This window comes from Oncorhynchus clarkii, chromosome 12, assembly GCF_045791955.1.
Source record: "Oncorhynchus clarkii lewisi isolate Uvic-CL-2024 chromosome 12, UVic_Ocla_1.0, whole genome shotgun sequence".
NCBI lineage: Eukaryota > Metazoa > Chordata > Actinopteri > Salmoniformes > Salmonidae > Oncorhynchus > Oncorhynchus clarkii.
Genome location: NC_092158.1, coordinates 13,251,894 through 13,263,911, shown reverse-complemented (window position 1 = coordinate 13,263,911; position 12,018 = coordinate 13,251,894). Strand labels below are relative to the sequence as shown.

At 42.5% G+C, this 12,018-nt stretch overlaps 1 protein-coding gene across 1 annotated transcript; it reads right to left on the bottom strand.

Moving 5' to 3' along the window:
• Positions 1-1,082: 1,082 nt before the first annotated feature.
• On the bottom strand, positions 1,083-11,652 carry LOC139422727 (GTP:AMP phosphotransferase AK3, mitochondrial-like). The gene is made up of 5 exons (XM_071174035.1): positions 11,202-11,652; positions 8,781-8,900; positions 4,629-4,801; positions 2,633-2,751; positions 1,083-1,945 (listed from the first exon to the last, which is right to left on the bottom strand). The coding sequence occupies exons 1-5, from the start codon at positions 11,347-11,349 to the stop codon at positions 1,825-1,827; spliced, it is 681 nt and encodes a 226-aa protein (XP_071030136.1). The 5' UTR covers positions 11,350-11,652; the 3' UTR covers positions 1,083-1,824.
• Between the last annotated feature and the right edge of the window lie 366 nt (positions 11,653-12,018).

Genomic DNA, 12,018 nt, shown 5'->3' with positions numbered 1-12,018 from the left:
TCCTGATGATTCTGACTCGGTGTGAATTTTGGAGAGACTGGATCCTTGCCTTCTGGCTGATCATTATGTGGTGTCAGGTTGGGTCGGTGAAAGTGACTAATTGGCCCTCTTGCATTTCTCCAAGAGGGCGTGTGCTCCGCACCACACGAATGGGAACAAGAACACTGGCTTGGCCTTAAGTGCTGAAGGATTAACAGAAGTTGAAGATACCCGGTGTCTGTGACGCCCGAAGTTTGGTGCGATGCAGACCCGGTGAAGAGTGTGGGGAAACAGAGAAGACACTGTACTATTGAGTTTTGATGCAGGGTCTTTACCAGATAAAGTCAAGTTAGGATGTGGCTGTTCTGAGAGCAAAAGGGGGGTGCAACTCAATATTTGGAAGGTGTTCCTAATGTTTTGTACACTGTATATCATATTACAGCTTTTCAAATAAAATCTCACTCGTTTGATTTCTATCCAATTGGCGACAGATTTTCATGTGAATATTTTTAGAATCCGGATAAAAATCAGTGATTGACGACATAGCGCACACAAAATGTACTGAATAAAAATCTAACTATTGTGTTATGTAGGAAATGTGCCTACTCTGGTCTTGGCACCTGTAACCTAGCCCACATCTCCTATATACGATGTGGGTAGGCAGTACAGGTTGGCTATCTACATGAGATGATGATGGATAGGCAGTGCAGGTTGGCTATCTACATGAGATGATGATGGATAAGAGCCAGAGTATTTGTATTTGTCAAGCGGCAGTCACACATCGATCACCATGTCACCAGAATAAGACCCTCTATTTATTGGAAAGCAGCATCAAGCTTATCACCGTGCAGTTCCACCACCCTTCATAACTTATTTCATCTGTAGCCTAATAAACTGTATGGTTTCCCGAGTCGTAGTTGGAGGATCACACACACTATATCATCGCGTGACTCCAAATGTATTTTCATATGGTTATTTCAATATTTTGCGCATAGACATTTCCACCACTATTTACCACATAATACATTTTACTGACACAAAAAGATCCCACCATGTCGAACCAACAAATTATCTGTCAGCATTTACAAAATGACACCGAAATCTGTTTCCATCACAGCTGTCGTGATCATTTTATTTAATTTTATAGGATGACTTCACTCAAATAAAACTGGATGGAAATGTGGTTACTATGGTAATATTGCTACGTTTCACCTTAACCATGCTAACAATTTAAAATGTCAGCTTCAAATGGTGACAAATGTTTCCCTACAATCAGTGTCGTCAGTCATAGGCATAAAATCAGTATTTTTTTAATGTATTAATAACTGCATGGTGATTCACATTTCGATCATTTAAAAGCTACTACTACATGATAAAGTACAGTCGACAACAGGCACTTGGCCCTACAAAACATTGATTAATTCAAGACCACTTCACATTATGGCACTTTAGCCTCAAGTCATGTCATGTCATGTCATGTCCTGTCCACCCACCCACACACAGACCAAGGACACAAAATAACATCACCTAGCAACAAGTTACATATGGAGTATCCTGATCCCAGATCTGTTTGTGCTGTCTTGCCAACTACTACGATCGATGTTTAGCTTGACAGTGACAATAAGAGTTGGCAAGACAGCATAAACAGATCTGGGATCAGGCTACATATGGAATGAACTGAGAGAATGTGACATTGGTTGAACAAGTGGTCCTTATCCAACTACAATATGTTGTACTAAGTGGCATGGTCTTATATAGGCACAGAGATACTGCTATGGTTTGGACCAAAGAGTTCAGTCCCATTTAAGGTGTGTTAAACTAATCCATCCGTTCCCAGAGTGGATTCTAGGCTTTCCCAACAACCTTATCATTTTGGGGGAAGAGTTTTTTGGACAGAAATGCCTGAATGTGAGGCCAGATCTTGTTGGTTTCCGTTCCTGAGAATGTCTCCAACATCCCTTTGCTCCTGTTGGTAGAAACAGACATTAGTACCTCATGACAGTCATCATAATAAACATAAGCACTAGTTTTGAAACAGGTAGGTACTCCCTGATTGTCTCCAATAAGAACACATATTTCCGCATTCCATTGCAAAATGTTTTGCTACAGTCTAGTCTACTGAATACAACCTAGTACTCAACTACATAATGCTTTCAAGGTTACCAACAAGGATTCACGGAGTAACAAAGGGAAAGAAAACACTGGAATGAATTCACTGTCTGATCTCCTGTCTGAATCCTCTGTTTACAGTCCCAAGCTATTTCAGTTCTCAGACCGGCCCCTGTAGTAGGGTTAATTCAGAGTTCTCTTCCCGTTGTCCAGTTACCAGCGACAAAGAGCCCCAGAAGCCATCTTATGTGCACAGGAGCTATGGACTAATGTTTTCCTTCTTTAATTGGCCACAGAAATAGATGTGATATGAATCAATCATGACATTCAGTCATTCACAATGATGTCTAATTGAGATGAATGTCCGTTTGTTATGTCCCAACTCTGAAAGGGCAGATATAAGCCTTAAAGCCTGTGATGTAAGAAGATAAACTGCAACGTTATTACACAGTTACAGTTTATATAATGTAATAATGAATATAAAAGCTAAAAAATAATAAAATATATATATATATATATATATAGCTCAGGTTTGGGACATTACCTGTAGTACTCCAACACGGGTTGTGTCTGGTTTTCGTAGGACCTCAGCCTCCTGGTGATGGTCTCTGGTGTGTCATCGTCTCTCTGAATCAGAGGCTCTCCAGTGACATCATCAAGGCCCTGTAGCCAGGAGGGCCAACCAAAACAGACCAAACAGTGAGCGTGTTAAGATATGCCATTTAACAGATACTTTTATCCAAAGCAATTTACAATGGTGCGTGCATACATTTTCATATAGGGGGCCAGAGCAGGAATCAAACGGTCCTGGCGTTGCTAGCATCTTACACAAACTGAGCTACACTGAGGTATATAGCCTAGTGGTTAGAGCGTTGGGACAGTAACCGAAAGGTTGCTAGATCAAATCCCAGAGCTGACAAAGTAAAAAATCTGTCGTTCTGCCCCTGAACAAGGCAGTTAACCCACTGTTCCTAGGCCGTCATTGTAAATAAGAATTTGATCTTAACTGACTTGCCTAGTTAAACAAAGGTTAAATAAAAAAATATATAAATATTGTACGATTTATAGTCCAACATACTGACATAGTGGTTCGTAAAGTGTAAACCACACAGCCTAAGCCAGTACTGCCTGTTTTAAGAACTGCATGGAGGGGGAAGTGAACATTCATGCAGAAACCTGTATGGTTAGTAGAAGAAAACCTGACGACCTTGCCTTAGGTGGCGCAGAAAGCAAACTTGAACAGACCCTTGAGAAAGAGAGAGTAGACCACCAAGTGCAAAGATTAGTAAGAGGCTGTCTTCTACCGAAGTTTCATCCTGTTTGCACAATTCACATGAAACGCTGCTTTTTGTACTACATTTGCACCTCTATTGTATGAAGTATTAGTCCTCTCAGACTCAACACGTTGGAATACAAACACTACTGTAGGTAAGTGTTTAACCTGAAAGTCTTACTATTCAAATTGCATTCAACCTCCTACCAGCATGTTTGTAATTGCAAAAAAGCAACACTAACACAGGTATAATGCACAGGCTCACAATGCACAGGCTCTAAAGAGCAGAATACAGAAAGCTGCTGGGAGAGGTGAAGGAGATTTCAACCAGTGTTCTTTTCATGGTTAAGAACAGTTGCTCTTGTCATTAGCTAGCTTTAGGTAAATATCAAGCTGCTCTTTTAAAAGCTCCTAATTCACCATGCTACCACCTATTTGAAATCGTAATGCTTTGAGCATGTGCTTTAGCCTGTTTGGAGTGCCAGGTGGGCAGGGTTTGCAATTTTAGGACTTTTTTATTGGTTTCATTGCGCCAGGCAAGTTCAATCAAACACAGCTCAAGTATATGAAATGATTCCAAATACTATTTGAACCCAGGTGTGGTAACAATGTCTTGTTTGCTCCAGTTTAAAATGCATGGACGAGAGCAAAATGTCCCCACTTGGATTGCCACAGCAAACAAATGCCACACTGGATGCGTTCGGAAATGGCACCCTATTCCCTGTATAGGCCATAGGGCTCTGGTCTAAAGTAGTGCACTATATAGGGAATAGGGTGTCATTTGGGATGCACAGTTGTTTTATCTGTCTAATCCCTTCTTCTGCCATCTGTCTCTCTTTCTCCTCTAAATCTCTCCACGCCGCAGGTACACGCAGTCTGTGTCCTACTTTAACGTTCCAGGATTGTTTTTTTTATTTTAATACCCATATTTTGAAAGCCTGACTGAGCCAGGCGCTGTCAGGTGGTTGCATGGTGAAAGAGCAGCTTGATATTCAGCTAAAGCTAGCTAACGACAAGAGCAACTGTGTGGTGGGAGAGATGGAACACTAAAAAAAGAGGTCTTATCAAATTGTTTTTTTTTAAATACACACAGTGTATAAGTGTGTTTTTACTATCCTGTTACATGGTTATTACATGTGTAATCATTTTAATGATGTTGTAATAAGGCCTGTGTGTTAACTTGGCCACATACATTTGGAGCAGAAGCTTCAATATAGCTCAGTAGTATGTAGCCGTCAAATACATCTGTGACTCAGACTATACTTACAGAGATCTTGGGTGGGTTGAAGTCGATGTTGTAGACGCGTCCGCTAGGCAGGTGGAGCCAGCGAGAGGTCAGTCTCTGTTTGATGATCTGGAAAGGAACGTCCATGTTGATGACTGTGTCCACACTGCACACGCCGTCTAGAGTCTCCGCCTGAGTCACGGTGCGGGGAAACCCTTCCAGACAGGAGAGACCAGTGTAAGCATAGAGATATATAATACACTAGTGGTTGACGTTATAAACCTTCATAGCTTGAGAATGTCCATTCTAGAGTTTTATGTTCACAACCTTCCCAAGGGGGAACCCTGACAGGAAAGTAGAGGCCCAGAGACATGGCTCTATTCCAATTCATCTGAGATTCCTCTCATCTCTTCTCGCCTCCTCCTTAACCGTATAGGTGGAAAAGGTCCAAGGTCCCTTCCCTCGTACCTTCTTCTTCAATGCGTTTCAAGTTCCTTGGTGTCCACATCACCAACAAACTGTCACAAAACACACCAAGACAGACGTGAAGAAGGCACGACAACGCCTTTTCCCCCTCAGGAGACTGAAAAGATTTGGCATGGGTCCCCAGAACCTCAAAAAGTTCTACAGCTGCACCACCGAGAGCATCCTGACCGGTTGCATCACCGCCTGGTATGGCAACTGCTCAGCATCCGACCGTAAGGCACTACAAAGGGTAGTGTGTACAGCCCAGTACATCACTGGGGCCAAGCTTCCTGCCATCCACTTCTATACTAGGTGGTGTCAGAGGAAGACCCAAAAATTGCCAAAGACTCCAGTCAACTTAGACTGTTCTCTCTGCTACAGTACGGCAAGTGGTACTGAAGGGCCAAGTCAAGGTCCAAAAGGCTCCTAAACAGCTTCTACCCCCAAGCCATGAGACTGCAGAACAATTATTCAAATGTTATTCGCTGTTTATTATCTATGCATAGTCACTTTACCCCTACTTACAGTGCCTTCAGAAAGTATTCAGACCCCTTGACTTTTTCCACATTTTGTTACGTTACAGCCTTATTCTGAAATTAATGACATTTTTTTTAAATCCTCAGCAATATACAGACACACACACACACACACACACACAATACCCCATAATGACAAAAGAACATTTTGCAAATATATAAGAAAATAAAAAGTATTCAGACCCTTTGCTATGATAATTGAATTTGACCACAGTTGCATCCTGTTTCCATTGACCATCCTTGAGATGTTTCTACAACTAGATTGGAGTCCACCTGTGGTAAATTCAATTGATTTGACATGATTTGGAAAGGCACACACCTGTCTATATAAGGTCCCACAGTTGACAGTGCATGTCAAAGCAAAAACCAAGCCATGAGGTGGAAGGAATTGGCCGTAAAGACAGGATTGTGTTGAGGCACAGATCTGGGGAAGGGTACCAAAAAATGTCTGCAGCATTGAAGGTCCCCAAGACCACAGTGGCTTCCATTATTCTTAAATGGAAGAAGTTTGGAACCACCAAAATGCTCCCTAGAGCTGGCCGCCCAGCCAAACTGAGCAATCGGGGGGGGGGGGGGGGCCTTTGTCAGGGGGTTGACCAAGAACCCAATCGTCACTCTGACTAGAGTTCCTCTGTGGAGTTTTGTTCATTTATTTATGTAGTTCCTCCCTGAACTTGCTTCCGACTCTCAGCGTACATCGTTACAGAATGACGACTCAACAAAGGGAATGTTTGTTTGTTTTGTTTTGTTGTTGGAGGTGATGTCGGGTCCGGGTGTCCGACCCGGAGCTACCTGGGAGGCCTCAGCGGGCTCGACAGGCTGCCATGCCTCAGCGGGCTCGACAGGCTCCCATGCCTCAGCGGGCTCGACAGGCTCCCATGCCTCAGCGGGCTCGACAGGCTCCCATGCCTCAGCGGGCTCGACAGGCTCCCATGCCTCAGCGGGCTCGACAGGCTCCCATGCTTCGTTGTCTTGGTCGGCGTCCTGCGTCTGGAGCCGCTTCAGGGAGGGGATACTGTCACATGTGCTCTTTCTCTGGCCTCTAGGTCACCAGGCTGCCCGTTATGGCACACACCTGTCACCAGCGTTACACGCATAATGACACTCACCTGGACTCCATCACCTCTTTGATTACCTACCCTTTATATAATCACTCCCTTTGGTTTCTTCCCCAGTCGTTACTGTTGCTGTTTCATGTCGGTGCAATGTTCGTGTTTCTTGTTTAGTTAATTAATTAATTAAATGTGTTCACTCTCACCAACGTGCAGTGTGATCTGGGTTCCACATCCTTTATTTAAAGTAAGTGAACCACACAACAAAACAATAAATACTAAATGAAACGACAACGGCGTGCTAACATGCAAATACACAAACAATATCCCACAAAACACAGGTGGAAAAATGCTACTTAAATATGATCCCCAATTAGAGACAACGATAGCCAGCTGTCTCTAATTGGGAATCATACCAAACACCAACATAGAAAACAAAACTAGAACCCCACATAGAAAATATAAACTAGACTAACCCTCCAGTCACGCCCTGACCTACTCCAACATAGAAAATAAGGACTCTCTATGGTCAGGACGTGACACTGGTTGAGAGAAAGGTGCGTCTTGGTCGGTTTAGCGACCACCTAATCATGCTTAATAAGCAGGCCGTCCCTGGACACAGAGACATACAAATGGTATTCAATAGTTCATCTGACTCTGGTGTAGTACATGAAGGACCTCATTACCAAATTCCCAAAGTATCCCTTTAACATGATGCATGCATGACTGTACTATTTGCCACTATCTCCCACTTTGACAGCTATTTTGAAATGGAAAACCGTCTTGGGCCAGGCTGAACACACACTGATCTGATAGTCCATCCGCCTAGCATCACATATCAGTTGTGATATTAGTGGCCGACGGTTATTTAACCCTTTCAGAGCAATTTTCATAAATAATAGATGTGAATAGTCCAGGTGGCTATTTGATTAGTTGTTCAGCAGTCTTATAGCTTGGGGGTAGAAGCTGTTAGGGAGCCTTTTGGACCTAGACTTGTACCTGTTGCCGTGCGGTAGCAGAGAGAACAGTCTATGACTTGGGTAACTAGAGTCTGACACTTTGTTTCAGCCTTACTCCTACCCCGGTCAACAGCCCTGCACCCCCCACAGCAACTTGCCCAAGCCTCCCTCATTTCTCCTTCACTCAAATCCAGATAGCCGATGTTCTGAAAGACCTGCAAAATCTGGATCCCTACAAATCAGCCGGGCTAGACAATCTGGACCCTCTCTTTCTAAAATGATCCGCGGAAATTGTTGCAACCCCCATTACTAGCCTGTTCAATAAGTAGTTGGTGAACCAGGTGAGGCAGTCATTTGAGAAACCAAGGCTGTTGATTCTGCCGATAAGAATGTGGTGATTGACAGAGTCGAAAGCCTTGGCCAGGTCGATGAATACGGCTGCACAGTAAGTTCTCTTATCGATGGCGGTTATGATATCATTTTGGACCTTGATCGTGGCTGAGGTGCACCCATGACCAGCTCGGAAACGAGATGGCATAGGAGAAAGGTACGGTGGGATTCGAAATCGTCGGTGATCTGTTTGTTAACTTGGCTTTCGAAGACCTTAGAAAGGCAGGGTAAGATAGATATAGGTCTGTAACAGTTTGGGTCAAGAGTGTCTCCCCCTATGAAGAGGGGGATGATCGCGGCAGCTTACCAATCTTTGGGGATCTCAGATGGTAGCGGTAAATTTGCGTACAAAATAAACTGCAAACAAAAAAAGAAATAAATAGCATAGTTGGTTAGGAGCCCGTAAAACGACAGCCATCCCTTCTGGCACCATTATCAAGAATAGCTTAACGAGTTCAGGTGCTGCTTACTGTTCAGCAGCAAGCTGTTCAAATAATGTAAATGTTTCTTAGAAACAAATCTAAAGCATATTCCTTCTCACTTGAAGGTGTCTGGAGTGTACTGAATGCCTTTTTAAAACATATGCCTATTGCCTTGTCTATGTTGATGTCCCTAAATCTGAGTAATGGGTGGCCTGGCTGGTCTAGCGGTAATGCTGCAGCCTCCGACACACTTCATTGTTTAAGTCCGACCTATATTGCCCTTTGATACAACCTTAATCTTTCCCCATTGTCATCCTCCCTCTCACTCGCTGTTGGCGAAATGCGTGTGGTGCAGGTGCTTACTGCTTACCGTCCAGCAGCCAGCTGCTCTGCTCTATGCTCCTCATCTCTGTCAGGATGAGACGGGAGATGACGTCATCAGGTACCAGCTGACCCTGATCGATGCATGACTTCATCAGAAGACCCAGCTCTGCAAGAATTCACGGTGGAACATAAAGATCAGAGCTGTCATCTTTAGTATTTAAACATGTACACATTATGCACTTCATCAGAAGACCTAGGTCTGCCAGGAGAGGAGATACACAGAGCAACATAAAGCTAAGACCTAGGTCTGCCAGGAGAGGATTCAGAATAACACAAGGATCAGATCTGTGATCTTAATAAAAAGTTATCTCAGAAGACCCCGTTCTGAAAGGATAAAACACAAAGCCTTTTCCTTAATTTTTTTCAATGAATATGACTAACAACAACTTAAAATGTTTTGGCCAAGCGATCTGTGGAATAAGTTTAGAGTGTAATACAAAACGATGTAATATTATGAATCCACAATTTATGTTCTGGGAGGCTCACATGAATATTGGTATCCACAGTACTCCACCAATTGTATCTTTTTAAACTAAATACTTTATGTATTCTCCAATTTGTTTTTTTTTTGCTTGCTGTTTGGGGTTTTAGGCTGGGTTTCTGTACAGCACTTTGAGATATCAGCTGATGTACGAAGGGCTATATAAATAAATTTGATTTGATTTGATTAAATAAGAATTTGTTCTTAACTGACTTGCCTAGTTAAATAAAAGGTTAAATAAAAAATACAATAAATGATTAAAATTGCAAAGTTCTCTCTGCCTCATGTAAAAATTTGTAGAACTGCAGGAAATTAGCTTGAAAAGTACAAAATGTTCTCTCCAATGCCAAGAGGCGGGCCTTTAAAATGTTAATTCCCAGGGCCCGAGGGCAATGCACTGCCGAAGTCATGACTCCTTGTATGCTATTTTTTCATCTCACTCGAGTTGTGTTCTGATTATGAGGGGGTCCTTGATTCATTTGCTATCATAAAAGCGGTCACCGGACCCAAAAAAGTTTGAGTCTGTCTGACTATAATACAGAAAATAATTTCTGTAACAGTCGGGGGAGGAGGTTTTGCAGGCCTGGGCCATATAAGGAGCAGCATAGAATGCTAGCCTACTGTGCACAGTGGAGCTCATCTCAGGCTAGAACAAAGAAGCTACACACCACACTGAAAACAATTCAGGCTTGCATTCTTTGAACTATTACATTCTTTGAGGACTTGGCACATGGCTTGCTGTGTGCCAAGTGTGTGTGTACTTTTTTTTAAATGTACTATTAAACTGATAACTAGATCACAGATTGTATGGGCAATAAAACAAAGTATTTCGTCATGTTTTAAATGTGGGTGTTCTGAAAGAACTTTATGGGTTTCATTTCATTCCAGTGTGGGGGAAAAGGAGCAGGGGGGTGTGGTAACAAAGTCCTTGAAAGTCTGTGGTCTGCTATAGGCTACTCCTCAGTTTATGATGGTCCTCACATCTGATGGGACTTCAGTCAAGATAAGAGCTAGAGCAGTGTGATAATAAATTGCAGTTACATACCAGACCACATGACCTTCACTGTAGAAAGCTCAGGTGGCAGGTAGTTCAGATATCAGGTTACCTGTGCACAGGTCTACTATAGCTGTAGATCTGCTGTAGAAATCTTCTTCTTTTAACAACTCTTCTTTCCACTCAATAATATAAGATCAGGGTCTTGTCTGCTCTCCAGTCGAGCTTTTTGCAGCAAGATAAGAATATGATTGTGGAACTGGACTGAACTGTTTCTCTTATCATAGCCAGACCAGAACAGCACTTTTTTTGTTACTGCTGGGGAGAATTTTGTTTGCAATGTATCGGTATATTACCATCTCTGTAATCTTTGATTAAAAAAAAATGTTTTTACTCTTGATCTTTATCTTTCTCCCAAGGGGAGTCGGATAATGACCAACCACCATCGTCGTTTTCAAGACATCGCATGCTTCATTGCATCACCTTGTGGATAACAATGTTTACATTTTGTGCTTAACATCCAAAAGAATCTGATTGCATCCGATATTTTCCTATTCATTTTAGTTTATGAATGATTCTTTTTTACAAGTATTAATATCACACACCTACAATTTACCCACTGGGCACACACTGGTTGAATCAATGTTGTTTTCCACGTAATTTGTTGAACCAACGTGGAATAGACGTTGAATTTACGTCCGTGTCCAGTGGGTCTGAACATGGTAGCAACATCTACGCTAATGTGTCAACTGCTGCTGTTCATGCACGAGAAACACATAACACAAGCAAGTGGGAACAATCTGACTACTTGGAGAAAACTGACTAGGGTATGGTTTACTTCACATTCTGCTTATTTTCATCAGCCATAGCAGCCATTTCCATTATCTGCTGTATGTGGAGAGGTTTAGAACTGCACCATGGTCTAATCTTACCTGTTTGGGCTTTAATGTTGGCTCTCAAAAGGTCTCCACTTGAAAGATGCGATAATCCGAAACGTTTTACTATGCGCCCCGACACTGTGCCCTTCCCTGAACCTGGAGGTCCCATGATAACCGCCCGTAATATCCTTTGTTGAACCATTTTCCAATGTTATTGTTGTAATCAGCACGTCCTTCCCATAAAACTGTAATTTGTGCGTTTAGACGAGAACTTCTGTTCGATCAGAATTCTCCATGCACCCTTGCTGGCCAAGTCTATCCACTGTGTGCAAAAGTGCAATCGCCTACTGCGGACGACTCCTGTAAAGCAGTTCTAGTTTGGCTCTTGAAATTAGCTATTTTTTCGAAGACCTTGACGCGGATAGAGGAGGAAGAAGTTCATAACAAGAAAACTGCTTTGTCTCGCTACTCGGTGAGGACGCTCGCATCCACACAGCCCCAATCTAACGACGTCAGGAATAATAGCGCACTCTGGCGGTCTTTGGGTCTGACATCCACTGTTTCGCCGGCTGCTTACCATCGCTCACAGTTTTACATCAGAATTAGACGTTCACCCATGTTTCTCAAAGGTCAAATGTCGAAGTTGTCCTGTGAATTGTATAACACACTTTATTACCTACTCTGTAGGAATTAAATTAATAATACAATTTGCCCTAGATATGCACCACATTATTTTCTGTTGTTTGGTGTTTTCTAAATAAGGACATGCTATGTTTTTTTTTGTGTGGATTTATGGCCTTTTATTTAGACCAAAATAGTCGTAGGCCTATTGTTCTTTAGTCATAGTGTTCCTAGTTTAAATTTGTGTTGC

What these genes read in the sequence shown, in the direction of transcription:
- LOC139422727 (XM_071174035.1), bottom strand. Translation starts at nt 11,349, where the DNA reads ATGGTTCAACAAAGGATATTACGGGCGGTTATCATGGGACCTCCAGGT. An exon ending in TCAACCCACCCAAGATCTCT is followed by an intron (nt 2,752 to 4,628) that starts GTAAGTATAGTC and finishes TCCTGGCTACAG; the next exon opens with GGCCTTGATGATGTCACTGG. An exon ending in CCCGTGTTGGAGTACTACAG is followed by an intron (nt 1,946 to 2,632) that starts GTAATGTCCCAA and finishes TTCTACCAACAG; the next exon opens with GAGCAAAGGGATGTTGGAGA.